The following is a 15,006-nucleotide window of genomic DNA, read 5'->3' on the forward strand; positions in this document are numbered from 1 at the left end:
ATATGGGAAATGGGAAAGTTCTGTTTCCAGGCGGAGCCCTCCTTAAAGATTCATGTGACTTTTTCCATGAATTGGTTATCAGAAATGGGAAAGCAAGAGTGACAGTGCACCATCACCCGATAAAGGCTCCCAACTCTGCACTTCACACCTCACACACTCACCACAGTCCCTTTCAGAATACCTCCAGTTTTAGCTTCGCCTCCATGCATAAGGGAACAGGCACCATTTTAGTCACTGCAGCTGTCCAGCAAAATTTACTACAACCAGGGGAAGTAATGCCCACTTATCTCTCTTGTACACAAATGTAGTCGATTTACAGGAATGCCTACTTGCTATTCAATATTTATGGTCAGATAAAATTGCAGGAGGAGAGGTTTGAATGTGGAGGCGGCAGGGAGGGGAACCAAAACTGAAATATGCATGAGTGCACATATGCAGCACTGGCTAGTTTGACTTGCACTGCAGCTCCGTGTGGAAATGAGGGAAGGCTGAGTCACCAGGCGTCTGGGAGGGGAGTAGGGGACGAACAAGTGGCCATCAACATCTAATCACATTTCTACTTAACTACTAGTTAAGATCTGTGGCTGTGGAATCGAAATCGAAATCTGAGCACAACATTAAACACAAAGAAGGAAAAGAGGTGGTTGCAGACATTCGGACACTGTGGTGTTTTTTTTTTAATGAAAATAAAATTGATGTTGGCTCTGATGCTGGGCGGTGACATGTTCTGATTGGTATGATAATAAACCAAGTCTCTCTTGGTGGGCTGGTATTATCATAGATATTAAAAAGTGCAGCATGAGCGGCGAGGGTCAGCGTGGACTGTAATCTCTTCTTCCCTCATGTCAGTAATCAGTCCAGCCCTTGCTGATCATACATATGCAGGTAGATGAATAATACTTTTACTCCTTTTAATTATGTGGTCCATCTTTTTATACTTTTGTTCCGGCACCGGTACCACAACATCCAGCTGCAAAAAATCCTTTATATCACTTAGGCCTTGTTTGGACCACCAACCCAAAATCTGTGTCAGATGCGTCTCAGTCTGGATGCTCTGACTGCTCAAATCCACAACATGACACACAACAACAACAATGTCAAATCCAGAGTGACAGGGGTGGCTCAGAGCCTCGTCAGCAGCGTACGTAGTTACTGATGCCTACGTCAGTACAGATGCAGATCCAATCTGATCAAATTAACATAATAGTGCAGATAGCATGGCTCAAAGATCTGTTTCTGATGTGCCTGCAGTAAGAGGTAGACCTTCGCGCTTGCTGCCGTGTGAGCTTAACGTTTTTATTAGCAAGGTTATGATATGAAGGTCTGTGATGTATTCATTAATCTTCTTTCAACTTCAATAGTTGGAACGGTTGAATAATTCAGGTTATAAATAATGTTGGTTCAGTGAAAGGCTCAAAGTAGACTTAGTTTAGTTTAATTTGTACCAGCTGATGTAACTTTGTGTGTGTCAACTTCAATCTGGCTGGTCAGTAAACAGTTTTTTATATATATAAGGGATAGGAAGTGGTTACCAGACAGTTAGAAATGGATGGAGAAGAAGGTAAATGATGTAACACATCAGAGCCCTGTTTGTTCTCTCATGTGCTGCGATGGCATGCTGAGCCATCCCATCCCGAGTGCACACGGTCCACATTGTACCGTGATACGATCGTGGAGGCCACGGGGCAGCCGGACTCGTCACATCCTGTGGTCAGTGAAGTGTATCTACACAGCGCCAGAATTTCATTTGGCCGAGAAGGCCCAATTCTGTTCAGCGGCCCCATCTTTCTGTTTCCTGCTGATAACATGGGTGTGTTGTAACATTAACTGCAGGTTAATATTCGCCTCTGAAGCATATTTTAAATTCATGCCTATCTGGAGCAGCAGCCTCCCAAATTAGCAAATGTAAGCTATATTTACCTCTGGCTTGTAGTTTGGAAGGCGGTTGAGATTTTATCAGTAATGGTGATGGAAATGTGATAATGGATGACTTGTTTGAAGGTAAATGAGTAAGGGGGGGGGGGGTGTCATTCTGAATGTTTGAGTTGACTGTAAATTCAATTTAGGCAAATCAAAGTTATCCCAAAGAACTATAAACACGGCAATAAAACTAAATAGAATTGCGAACATTATCTGCTGCTTTAGAAGCGCAGCAGTTCAGCCATGCGTCTTTATTCTCTCTTCATCTTACATGAGACCCTTCAACTAAATACCTGGAGGTTGATTGAAGCGGCCGACCAGCTTCTGCTCAAAACTATCAGCTCCATCAAGTAAATCAGCACGCTGGATCAGTACCGAGGTCCTGGGTTCAAGTTCCTGCTGGAGCAGTGTGTTCTCACTGTGTTTGCGTGGGTTTCCCCTGTCATGATTACATTGGTATTTTTGCGTACTTTTATGTAATTTAACATCATATGTCACTTAATAACAATAATACCTGCACAGCCTCAGCTAATAAGTCATGTAAGTGGCTTTTTAACCATAAGAAATTATAAAAGTAGCTAAATTGTGTTATGAATTTAAAAAAGATACTAAAATCTGTCATGTACCTCCATCAGCGTTTACTGAATAAACACACAAAACATATTGAACCAAAAGATTTCTGAATGTTAAATCATAAAAACACATCTTTAATTCTCCATAACTTATTTGAGTGAAGTAAAAGTTGTTTTGATATATTTCCCCAGTGCCTACATTGTTATTTTCTTTGGTTATTGTGTTTTATGTTGTTTCTTAGATCGTCTTAAATTGTTCAATGTGCTCACAACTACGAAACACATAATTACCAAAACCACCAAATACGATTACATTTCACTACACACTGTAATTTTAACTTGAACCGTTGTAAGCACTCTATCGTAAGTTATTCCGTAATGAGGCATTCACATACATTATTTACAGACGTATACAACACCTGTTGTCATGCAAGAACAATGAGAGTCAACAGCGCTTTGGAAAATTATTCAGCCTTACATAACACACCGCTTTTTTTCCCCAGAACGCGTACAATTAAATGTCTAGCTGCATACGATCCCCGTGGTGTTTCACGATATTGACTACAAATAGAAAAAACTATAAACAACCAAGGAGGGTGACTTGCGTTTGTCTGTCTGACAGACAACTTCGTAAACAAGATTAAACCTGGCCCGAGCAGTAAAGCAGAGCCGGATCGGGGCTGTTAAGTGGCTGGTCGCGTTAGAGTTTCTTGAGTTGGGGAGAGGAATGTACTCGCGGCAGAGGAATGTGTAGAGGAAGAGGCAGTTAATCCAAATGTTTATCCGCTGTCACCTGTGACAGCACAATGACTCACACAGATGTGTGGAAATACGCGCGTGTGTATGAGATAATGCTTTCTTAAGAAGCAGCTACCAACTCCGCCGAGGATGTCGCTGAGACACAAAAGCCTTTTCAAACTGTCAAGATAGGACTACAACTCTGTCTCGGGCTGTTTTCCGCTGCCTGACATGTATGATTGAAGGACAGCTGCGCTCCCAGATATACTCACTTAATGGAATCCTCCGTGGACTTCGCATTGTCTCATTAACCCAATACTCTGCATGTTGGCTTTAAGGAAATTGAATCACGGTGTGTACGTAGTAGATGTACACAGTGATGCAGCGCAGAGGCAGATGAGAAATGAACGTGGGTTGCGGGTAATGCTTTGTATTATCTTCATTTCCATAAAGGTCACAGATAGTGTACACACGGCACACAATATTATACTAATTGCCGCACTTTTCCATGCCACTATTAAATTATATACAACACGACTGATAGTCGGTGCCGTGCAGAATAAGAATGCACAGGATATAAGAGGGAATACAGAATGCTCAGCGGTGTTTGCGAGAATCCGTGAGAGCGTTGACATGATTGTAATATTGGTATCTGACACGCGTCAGAAATAGGATTCTCTGCCTGCCGACACTGATTTCAAAGGCGTGGAGAGAGATCATGTCAAGGAGGCGTGTGTCACTCGTCTACCACCCCCCCCCCCCCACTGTGCAGCTCGGCAGGCATCACAGTGTTTTGCACATTCAATTTCCTGTGTTTAAATCTGACACGCAGGTTTTGTTTTCGTTTTCCCCTTTACCAAACTGAATATGATAATGTCACTTGGGAATTGCGAGATGAAAAGATTTCCATGGTGCCGTCAGCTTTTTTTTTTTTTTGCTCTTCTGTTTTTTTTTTGCTGAGGAGATGAATTGAACAGAAGACGCAGGGTTTGGAACCAATACAGCATGCATTATAATGAAATCATCTTCTTTTTTTTTTTCCATTCAGAGAAGCTAGGCTTTGAAAATGGAGTTTGCAAACCAAATTGGATTAGAAATGGTGGATATTTTGTTAGGTATCTTTCCAATTTCACAGTGTGTGTGTCTGCAGTTGAGTTTGTGTGAGTGTGTGCCACGAACCTGCTTGAATGCTGCAGGTTCAGGGCTCTAAACAAATGCATTCTGCTTCATCTGCTTAGTTCTCAGCTCGGCCACTTTGAGAACTCTTTCATGACAACCCTGAAACCAAAGTGACACATCTGGATGACCAAGAAATGGGCTGCTGAATGCCACAATCCAGTCTTTATGTGCGTTCAACAAGGCTGTGACTCATTCCCTGCTCTCAGAAATAAAGAACAGTTTATTTTTGACTCATTATTTATGAATCCATCTATATAATCTCATTTTTCAAAGGGAATACAATTTTCTTTCTTGTTATACAAAGATGTAAAATGACAAACATACGAATCTTTTAAATGTGCGAAAGCAGGGCAGGTCCGAGGATCACGGTCACATTTCCGATTCATTACGCAGAGATGTATCACAGCGATTTACGGCCCAAACGGAGGACGCTGAAAAAAAAGTTGAAACACTTGAAAAATCTATGAAATCCTGTTTTTGGGATCACATCTCAGAAATCGCATCAATATGACAAGCGGAGCTATAACCTGCAGTAAATGCTGCTGCAGACTTGCTGAAGGAACAAGTGTATAAATGTCGGTTTAGTTCTCATCAGATGGATTATCTCTTCACAGCTTTGAAGAAGGGCCGGTTCTGGATCACCCCGGACCCCTACCACAACGACGACAACATCCAGATTGGACGGGAGGTCAAGATATCTTGCCAGGTAGAGTGAGCACACACACGGGTGACATTTTATTGTAACCGTCATGAATAAACAGTAAATTACAGTTAATTCAACTTTAGACTAGACTTTTGACAATTAGTAAATTCACTAGTAACTAGTATATGACTTTTACATGTATGCTTAACATAATAAGTAATAGTTACTTATCACTGCAACACAAATAACAACATGCTGAATATCCCAGGTGGAGGCGACCCCACCAGAGGAGCTGACTTTCAGCTGGCTGAAGAACGGCCGTGCCCTGCGGAGCTCGGAGCGAATGGTCATCACCCAGACGGACCCCGACATCTCCCCCGGGACCACCAACCTGGACATCATAGACCTGAAGTTCACCGACTTTGGCACCTACACCTGTGTGGCTGCGCTGAAGGGTGGAGGCATCCCCGAGATCAGCATCGACGTCAACATCTCTTCCACAACTGGTGAGCCTCACACCCCTTTGTGTCAGCGACGCATCTACACGCCTCCCTCGACACATTCAGCACGCACACAGAGAGTGAAAGACGATGTTTCACTTTGGACTTACGCAAATGATTGAGAAGATCTTAGAAGGAAATTGATATAGACAAAGCAAAGAAAAAAGGATCGTGACGGTGTTTTTTGAACTATAAGTCTTGGGACATCAATTTCTTTTAATGAAAAATGAAAAAAAGTCTTGTTTTAATATCAATTTTTTTATTGTGTCAGGTTGTTCAAACCACTCTAAACAACAACAACAACACATCAGCTGTGACAAATCAATCATTTCACGCCAAACTAGTCTCTAGTTTTATGCATCTACTTTATGCAAATGTGTGACATGGTGATGTAGCGTGATGTCACAATGTGACAGAATTAAAGGCGGGACTACTGACGGAGCGTTTCAGGAGCAGTGTTTTCTGTGGGAGAGAGGAGCGTCTGTGGGTTTGGACCTTTCAAGATCTTGATGAAGGAAAAAAAACAAAAAGTTTAACAGGTAATCTTTGTATGTTTACAGTAGAGGTGACCCATATTTAAGCAGTTTAGTACAGTGATGGTAGCAATAATGTTAAATAAGACCAAGTTGTAAGAAAAGCTGATTTTCCGTTTAAATGATCAGCTCACCCTTGATGTAACTTTTCACACGTATCTCTTATGGTATAAATCACAGCAGAGATTTTTTTGGTCTATCTGCTCAAGGTTTTAATTTTTGAAAATATTTCTGCCTGTCATAAAATAGTTGAATAATGAAATAAAATTACAGTTGACTGTGAGGTCTGTGTATATCCAGACTAACAGGGACAGTTATGGCGAATAAGCACTGTATTTTTATCTGCTTTCTTAGCGCTTTGATATCAAAAACTCAATTCGCCGCCATTGTGCTGCTAAGTATGAAAGGCTTCAAAAACTCAAAATATCAAAACTTAAGCAGATATAAGCAAAAATATCTGGCCGGATTTCTTTGCGTGTGTGTGATTTGGGTGAAGCGACCCTTTAAGCCCTCTCCCTGGAACGTCTCCGCAGGATTAGAAAGCTTGTGTGTCTTCTTTAGGCTGTTGTTGAGTGCCTGACTAAACTCCAGTAATCTGTCCCAGACTGAGAGATGTTCAAGAACCACCGTCTCCTCCTGCAATTTCTAGTTACAGACAGTTGCATCACAGCGCCAGCACCATCGCTCGATCTCTGTGAACCAGAGCTGACTCCATCAGTCTTACTAATCAGAGACTAAACATCCATTGTCCCGCCATCTAATTAGCTGCTTCCACCACTAACGTTTGTATACGTGTGTGCAGCATGTTAATAACACAACATACCAGTCCACCTTGTCTTCTGAACCGCATCATTTTAGTTTCAGTCATGGCATGCCGAGCAGTCTCCTTGAAACAGAGCGGCGTTACAGCAGCCGTTCGACGCTGCTCCATTGTACCAGTCACTCGGAAAAAGGCGGCGAGACGTAGGTGCTCGGATAATAGAATCAGCGTTTGATCTCTAAAAGACAAAATATGCCTGTCGAACGTGTTTTTCTGTCTATTGTTTCAGATTGTAACATCAATCAGCCCTCTGTGTGTCAGACTTTTTTAAGAAAGAAGCCTGGAAAGTCTTCACAGGGCAACAAAAAGGGAGCCCGGCTTTAAGAGGATTGCTGCATTTAGCACCATTAGTACAGTTTACAATACAGTTTGCACTTCCAGCAGGTTGCACAATAACCAGGAAATGCGGTGGTTAGGCAGACAGAGCGATAACACGCCGCGTCTTTATCTGTAATCTCCAGTGTAAGGTCAATCAATGAGCGGCAAATACGCGGTAATGCTCCGGTGTCACCGCACATTACTTCATCGCCTGTCAGCTCCACAGAGGGGTGTGACTCAATCGACTCCACGCCTGCAGAGACTCGGCAGTTGGGAGTCTCCTGCTCACCGCTCTCTCATCCCAGATTTCCAGATGTTCCGTGTGGGGGATTCCCACGGGTCGGCGTTGCCAGTGGCGCGGGAGAACTCTTGTTTTTTTGCTTTGAATTCTCCGCCGTGTGTTGGGGACTGATAAGTGACGTGTGGGCTTGTTTTTGAAAAACTTGTGTTTTTGAGTTCACAGCCAGCTTTACTTCCCCTTTTTCAACTTCTCATGCATGCGTGCGCACACATCGTCAGGCACATTTACACACCCCGGCACCCTTACCTCCTCCTCGCCGACTTGTGCTTTTTCTTTCTGTGGCACACACACCTCGCTGCCACTCACAGCGTGAACATGAAAGCGGTGTGTCGACCTTCGGCGCATAATTATTGTTAGATAATCCTTTGATAATCCCTGCGCTATAAAACAGTGGGATCAATCGCACCTGCCAAGATTGTTTCCTCATTATCTTTTAAGTAGTGCAGTCTCTTCTTTTGGAGTGCCTGGGCGATGCGGATGCATGAACACACACCCTTTAATGTGCAAAAGGAATACGGCTGTCTGAGTGAGGAAATAACCGAGGAAATGACTGACTCTATTGTGATCATATGAAATGAAAGGTTTCCTTAAGGCTTAGATGTGATTGCTTCTTAAGCTTTCATTGTTCCAGTCAGATGTGCCGGCATGAAATATTATGAAAGTGTTGCATTGTCATAGAGCTGTTTCTGTCATAGGGAATAATATATTGAATTTTGCTTCTGCCGGTTACAATTCCTCCTGCTTTACCAGGATGTGACTGGGCTGTTTTCCTGGAGAATGCCTGTTATGTGTGTGTGCTCCACTCAGGTTAATGCCACGAATCAGAGAAAGTGTCTACGCTGAGCAGCACAGTATAGCAGCTGTGTACAAAAGAGCCTTGTGCCTCTGCTTTGCCATGTGCCTGCAGCCTGTTTTGGGGTGAATAAGCCCTGTTTTTGTTCCTCTGCCCTTACTCCTGAAGGGAGGGAGCCCGGGCTGCAATTAGAAGTCTTAATAAAAGCGTTTAGAGGAGATTACGCTGCAGGTCTGCCAGGGTTTCGTGCTGGGGAAGTGGTTGGAAAGCGATTGAGCCTAAAGTGTCTCTAGTCTGAACAGTTTGGAGCTTGCTGGCTGTTCCAGCATTGGCTCCAGTTCCAGATTCCAAACCGAGGCTTTGCCCCAGCCCGCAGCGCGACTTTATAAAAGAGAATATTTATTATGCTCCATTCTTTCAACTTTTGATGAGCATTGATTCCAACAGCCTTCATGATTTCGTCCCTTTTTGCAAAACAGCCCTAATATTTACTATCTTTACGCGCTCATTAAATAAGCATCTTCTTTTTCCTCGTCAGGACTCCCAGAGATTACGGGGCCGATGCTTATTTATGAGCGCGGTCAGGAAACGAGGCCACAGACCGCCTCTTTGGATGCTGTCAGGATTAAGAAGCAAAAGACACAGGAAGAGCTGAGAAGAGTTACGAGCATTAGTGTAAAACATTAAACACCCCGTAAACTTCTAACAGGAAGCAGCTGATTAATCCTCTCGTCAGTCTGCGTGTTAAATGTGTGTTTAGTGGGTGTGTCGATGTGGATTTCCATCGGATGCTGTGATCAGTGATTTTTGGTAACTGTCAGGGGCCACACAGGGGACACACTTCACAAAGCGGGACCTGGTGTGAGGCAGGAGGTCTGGGTTTAAAGTTCCCATGAACTGTTTGATTACATTTGTCTGGCTCTGCATCTCGTCTATCCGTCTGTATCAGGCTCAACGATGGCACAGGAAGTTGTTTTGTGCCTTGGATGTATGAAAAGGACACTGCTGTGTTTCTGGGGATGGGGCTTCATGAATTACTGGACAAAAACACAACTTAATAAATAAAGAAAATGATTTTGGGTGGAACTGGTCACCAGTCTGGACAGAGTCGGTGGACTGATAAGTGATACCTGGTGCCCTCATGTTAGAAAAATGCTGCGAAAGTGCCCCTATGGTAGATAAAATCATGATTAAGTAGGATGCCCTCCCAGTGGACAAAACGTGGTTGTCTCCTCGTTATAAGTATATGACGACTGGTGCCCCCACATATATGTGGTACCCTTTGTTTGTTTGTTTCGCTCAAACATCCTGAGTCTGCTACTGGATGGCTCCGAAGCAGATGGGCGTTACTCACATTAAGCCCTACTGGCTACTGCAGACTCCAGTAGCAGAGACACGTCCCTCCCTAGCTGCCTGACTATGCTGAAGCTTATCACACTGCAGTAGTCGCCGAATGGGAACTTAAAAGTAGACAGTTTCCAAGACCACAGCAACCTGATGCAGACAAGGAATATGATATGTGCGTAACTGTTTTTATTTTGACAATATCATTATTATTTTAGCACAGAAATGCTACTCAAAACATCCCGAGTTTGCCCCTGGCGCAGCTCCTGGATCTTCCACCGGGACTTTCTTAGAGATAACATTTGAATATTATGTAGAGTTATTACAGAAGGATTTGTGACATTTAAATCCAGTTCCTGATCTCCAGAGCTGATACCTGCTTATTGTATTTGCTGTTTCATTACTATAAGCAGTACACCGGATTCTGCAGTTCAAAACAAAAATTGCTGTCTGCAGCAAGAACCGTCTCTGGTGATGCACGTTAGCAGCAGCACATGTCAGTAGCTCATCCTCGCTCTGATTGATGAAAGTAAGTGTTGGGATTGAAAGTCACCGTTCTCTTCTCGCGAGGGAGATAAATCCTTTCATGATGAGCCCCTCAATTAGCATCCGGCTCACACCTGAAACTCTGGCACCACCCAGTGTTTCTGTCAATCTCGAGAATCACTGCGGTTAATGAATTAAGCAAATCAATTAAGTGCTCAGTTGATTAAAAAATGAGCGGGTTTAATAAACGCAAAGTACAGGCTCTTTTTTCTTTTTTCTTTCCTCAATTGAACCTGAGTCATCCGGGGCTCGCAGCAGGCCTGCCCGTGTCTGTCTGTCCTCCTTCCAAACGTCCCGTTGTCTGTTTGACTCTGATTCGTCATGAGGTGCCATCATCCGAGTGACCGTACCACATGTGACTCTAATAGGGACGGCATGACCGCTGGCTGTTGACTGGACTGATGTGCTTGTTTCAGCAGCGGATTCACTGACCTCGATAAAGAGAAACCTGGTCTGCCTCCTGACTCACCTACAGGGTGCTGAAGTTCAACTGCTGTTTGGTCAGTGTGGGTGGAAACAAGCTGTTCTCTGCTGTATTCCTTCAGGTTTCGGACATGGGGAGTTTTCGCAGGATGTTGTTCTTTATCGGTCAAATGTCAGTTCGCTTTTTGGGGTTTTGGTTGTCCAGCTGGTCAAACAGACTGACTGAAAACACATTGAAGAATATGAGAAAAAAAACCTTCCGTAAGCAGTGTATCCTACTTTTGCTATGTGTCCAATTGCAATTTTCACGATGTGGAAAGAAATCTGATCTGTTTTTTTTGTTTTTTTTTTAACTGACCATTTGCTTCATCCTATCTATGTCACTTCTGCTACACCTGTCAAGCTTTCCAATTCCACACGGTATGTGGCTGACAGCAGCAGAGGTGGATTTATTGCTCAAAATCCTCAGTGGCTGTCAAACAAATGGTTCTTGATTTCAAGCAGTGGAAGATAAAATCAGTCTCCTCGTTTCCAGCTTACAACTATTGATTTTGCTGGCTGCAGATCATTGTAAAGCACTTTGGATAAAAGTGCAATATACATGTCGCCTTTTCACATTTATTTTTCATTTGAAAAAAAGTATAATTGAAATGTTATCATTTCTTGTTAGTATAATATTAATATGCTTATTCTATATTGTAAATATATTTCTTAGAATGTCATATAACAGTTCACTATATGTCCTAATATAAGACAAATATTAATTCCAGTTGGACAATAAAGCAGTTTAAGAAATGTATAACCAAGATGTATACATTTTATGGGTTGAGTTCCTTCCTTAAATACTCGTTACTCCTTAAGCACTAACTCCAGTAATCAGAACTATTTACGCAGACGAAAGTTTACTGTAAGTCAACCTTTCTTTATGTCCCGCCCCATCAAGTCAGTGATTAATCAGTTTACAAAAAGGGAAGTTTTAGTTCAAATTGTTTCAGCAAAAGGAACCTGATGTAAGTAGCTGGTCAGAACTTACTCAAACTTTGCTCATCTTATCCATACTGTCTTCTTCTTTGGCTGCAAAACCTTGACCAGCAGTCATACTGGTATCTGTGAGCTGCTCTCTCTCTGCCCTCTGCTGTCAGTTCCTTTAAGATCACTATGCTCAGATGGTTGACTGATAATGGCACCAAATGAATAATTTGTAATTAAAAAAAAAACATTTGGCCACATCAGTCTCAAAGGACTCCAATCTCTTCTTTCTTCTCCTCAGTCTTTTTGTTTGTCCATCTCTCCACTATCTATCCTGTTGTTTTAAATTGATTCACCAAACAGAGGAGCAGGGCCCGGGTCAAGTTGGAATGGACCAAAAGTAATAGTTTTTGAGAGAGGAGCTCACAGATGTGATACCCATCAACAGACACATCACTCACCTGGGCTAGTCAGCCACACAGCACTTGGTTATCTTCATTCAAGCGGCAGCTCGGTTTATGAAAAATACGTATCTTTCCATGCGTCAGCCCCAGTTGTCAAACAGCCCACTGGGCGCTCCAGATGGCCAGCCTGTCATTGGTTATGATGTATGTCTCACCTCTGATATCAGCTAATGTGGTCCCAGGTGATTAGTTTTTGCCACAGAAAGACGACTCTGACTATACTTTTACTTACTTTGACTATACTTTACTTAAAAGTAAAATTGAAACGCGGAGAAAAGCGACATGAATTACTTACGGCCCAGTCCATTCACTGAAAAGGCTAATGACGAAGACTATGTGAGAAAATTAAAATTAAATATCTCTGATCACTGAGATGCAAAATTAAGTGGGGAACTGCAAACTGGACTAAAATAATGACATCTGAGGGCAGTAGATCACAGCATTTGATTAATAAGCCAATAAAGGTCCGGAAACAGGCCCAGTGAGCTGTAAACTGGGATGAACTGGGGCCGAACAGCTGTCCCAAAGCTGGGCCACTGTCCTGGGAAATCTGCCATATGACAACAGTAGATGCCACTGCTGTGCCACTTCTAGAATGATAGGCACATAACCACCTGGCAGCACGTGTCAGAACAACACCTGTGATGTTTCTGGGGGAGACTGAAAATGCTGAACCAGCCAGTGTAAAACAACGCTGGAGTCTGTAAACACAAACATTTATGGAGGTCTGAGAAATCAAACGGTGGCAGGCAGAAGTGTAGTGGTCGTTGCAGTTGTAGGTATATTGTAAAGCACATAAAATATGTTAATAAGACTTGACAACTCAGCACATTATGCCCACCGTACCTGCATCCAGCCCCAACGGCGCCACCTGAAGAGATGCTTTATAGAGGTGGCCATCTGGGAAATCACCTCCCTGTCCAGCTGGGATGGCAAATCTGGGAGGGAAACATGAATAAGAAACACACTTCCCTCCCTCATTAACTACTGCCCAAGTCCCTTGAGCGATGTACATAAACTTTGGTCCTTCCAGGGGAGGTGCTCAGTACTTAGCAGCAGAGAAAGTGGTGGCACTGGAGGCGTGTATTTGTGTGTTTCTAAAAATGGGCAGTGGCCATTAATTTTACCCTGCCTGGTTGGTTAAATGTTAGGAAAACATAATGGTACCATTACAGAGAGCAGTGTGGCCACAAATTCAACTGCAACCCACCAGAGATTTGGTATTGAAAGCCATATGAATTCATGAGGCGTTGGTGTGATTGATCGCAAGATAAGTTATAAGATCTCGGGGGAACAGCTTAGAGCTCAAAAACACACACGCAGTACTATGTCAATGTGTTCAGCAGTGTGTCGCTGCAGTCTATCACTGCACTAAGCCAATTTTAACACTTCTGTGGATATTTATTACACTTCAACAACTCTGGGTATGGATGCAGCTCTCTCACACAAACACACACAGATTCACAAATGTGTTCACAGTGGACCTCTGGGACTCTTCTCTCAGTCCCCAGAGGAGCAGAGAGTCCTGTCACATTGTGACCAATTCATTGGCCTCAAGCTGTCTAAACACACACTCTCACACGTACAGACACACTCTGCAGGAGTTGCAGTAGTGGAGAGAGTGCTGTGTTGCCATGGTGATGGGGAGTGATGTCACAGCACTTACCCGAAAAAGGGGGCAGCGGGAATGTTGTTTATTCTCAAAAACACCACTCTGGCTCCCATCGCTGTAAGAAAATGCAAAGTGCCAGATATTTCCACGTTCTGCAGTCGGCTCGCATTGCACCGAAAGGCTCCAGCAATCAGCCTCCACACTTGGAGGATCATTCCAACTGAGACCCAGGAGATGTGCAGCACCACTGAGGCCAAACAAGAAGGTCCAGTCCCCAATTTAAACCTACAAAACACACACACATACACGCTGTGCCTACAGTCAACAACAACGAGAAGCATTTCCATTGAGGAACTGAGGCAGGATCACAGCAGGGTGTCACCCGTGGGCGAGAGGAGAAACACTCAGCTACACACACACACACACGCGCACATGCAGAGACATAAAACCACATAAGTGCACACTATACAAGCATACGCGCACAGCGGGCATGCCCTGCAGGCATCACTGGCATTTGGATGGCTCTGGCACAATGAGAGCACAGTGAAGACCAGTAGCGGGCTATCTGCCACGCTGAGCATCTCAGTGGTCAGTCTCACACACAGAGGCAGGGTGTTCGCTTAGAGAGCGGGAGCGGGAGGAAGAATGAGATACAGAGTGAGCAAAGGGAGAGCGATATGTGTCTGCGTGCATGTATGGCTGTTTGCGTTTCCACAATGGTGCACAGCGAGACAATGGCAGCTGATAGCCATTATTTGTGCTGCCAAACCCAATAGGCAGACATCTGTAATTGCCTAATCCGGGCTGTGGAGAGGCCAGGTGTAATGATGGCAACTCGGTGAGTACACCTCTCCTCCACTCGCTAATGGATGCTTGCCGCTGCTCTCCTCCTATGCCGCCGCTGTCAATTCACCATTTCACTGTTCGGACCAAGGAAACGTCCGGAAAAGTGGAGAAAATATGCTGCGGAAAGAAATATGTCAGCTCTTGACACCTGGCTGCCTCAGTGGAGACATTGTGTGAATACCAATCAGTAAATGTATGAGAGTGAAATGAGCGTCTGCTGTCATTGTCTCTTGCAGAGATCATTTTTGCTGCTCCTTTGCTGCCAAACGGCGTTGCCAAGACTTATCTGTGAATGACCAGTCTTCATTAGCCAATGCTAATGACACCAACATGTTTCTGCACTACTTACACAAAATGATATAGATGACTGTTGAACTTGCCAATTAGCAGCTTTACTGTTTAATTGTTGAGAAGGCAGGAATAATACAACGATTAATCAGTACAGTATATCATATATAGACTAGAATTGGGTTAGCGCTGGCGCG

At 43.6% G+C, this 15,006-nt stretch overlaps 1 protein-coding gene across 10 annotated transcripts in view; it reads left to right on the plus strand.

Annotated features, from left to right (window-relative positions):
- The window catches only part of LOC115574070 (MAM domain-containing glycosylphosphatidylinositol anchor protein 2), a 267,969-nt gene that overhangs the window by 183,018 nt on the left and 69,945 nt on the right, over positions 1-15,006 (plus strand). For all 10 annotated transcript variants that reach the window (XM_030405288.1, XM_030405284.1, XM_030405287.1 and 7 more), the window contains 2 exons: positions 5,024-5,115; positions 5,321-5,558. In XM_030405288.1, the coding sequence (XP_030261148.1) occupies positions 5,024-5,115; positions 5,321-5,558 (330 nt within the window). The remainder of the gene's footprint in view (positions 1-5,023; positions 5,116-5,320; positions 5,559-15,006) is intronic.

Source organism: Sparus aurata, chromosome 22 (genome assembly GCF_900880675.1).
Source record: "Sparus aurata chromosome 22, fSpaAur1.1, whole genome shotgun sequence".
Lineage (NCBI taxonomy): Eukaryota > Metazoa > Chordata > Actinopteri > Spariformes > Sparidae > Sparus > Sparus aurata.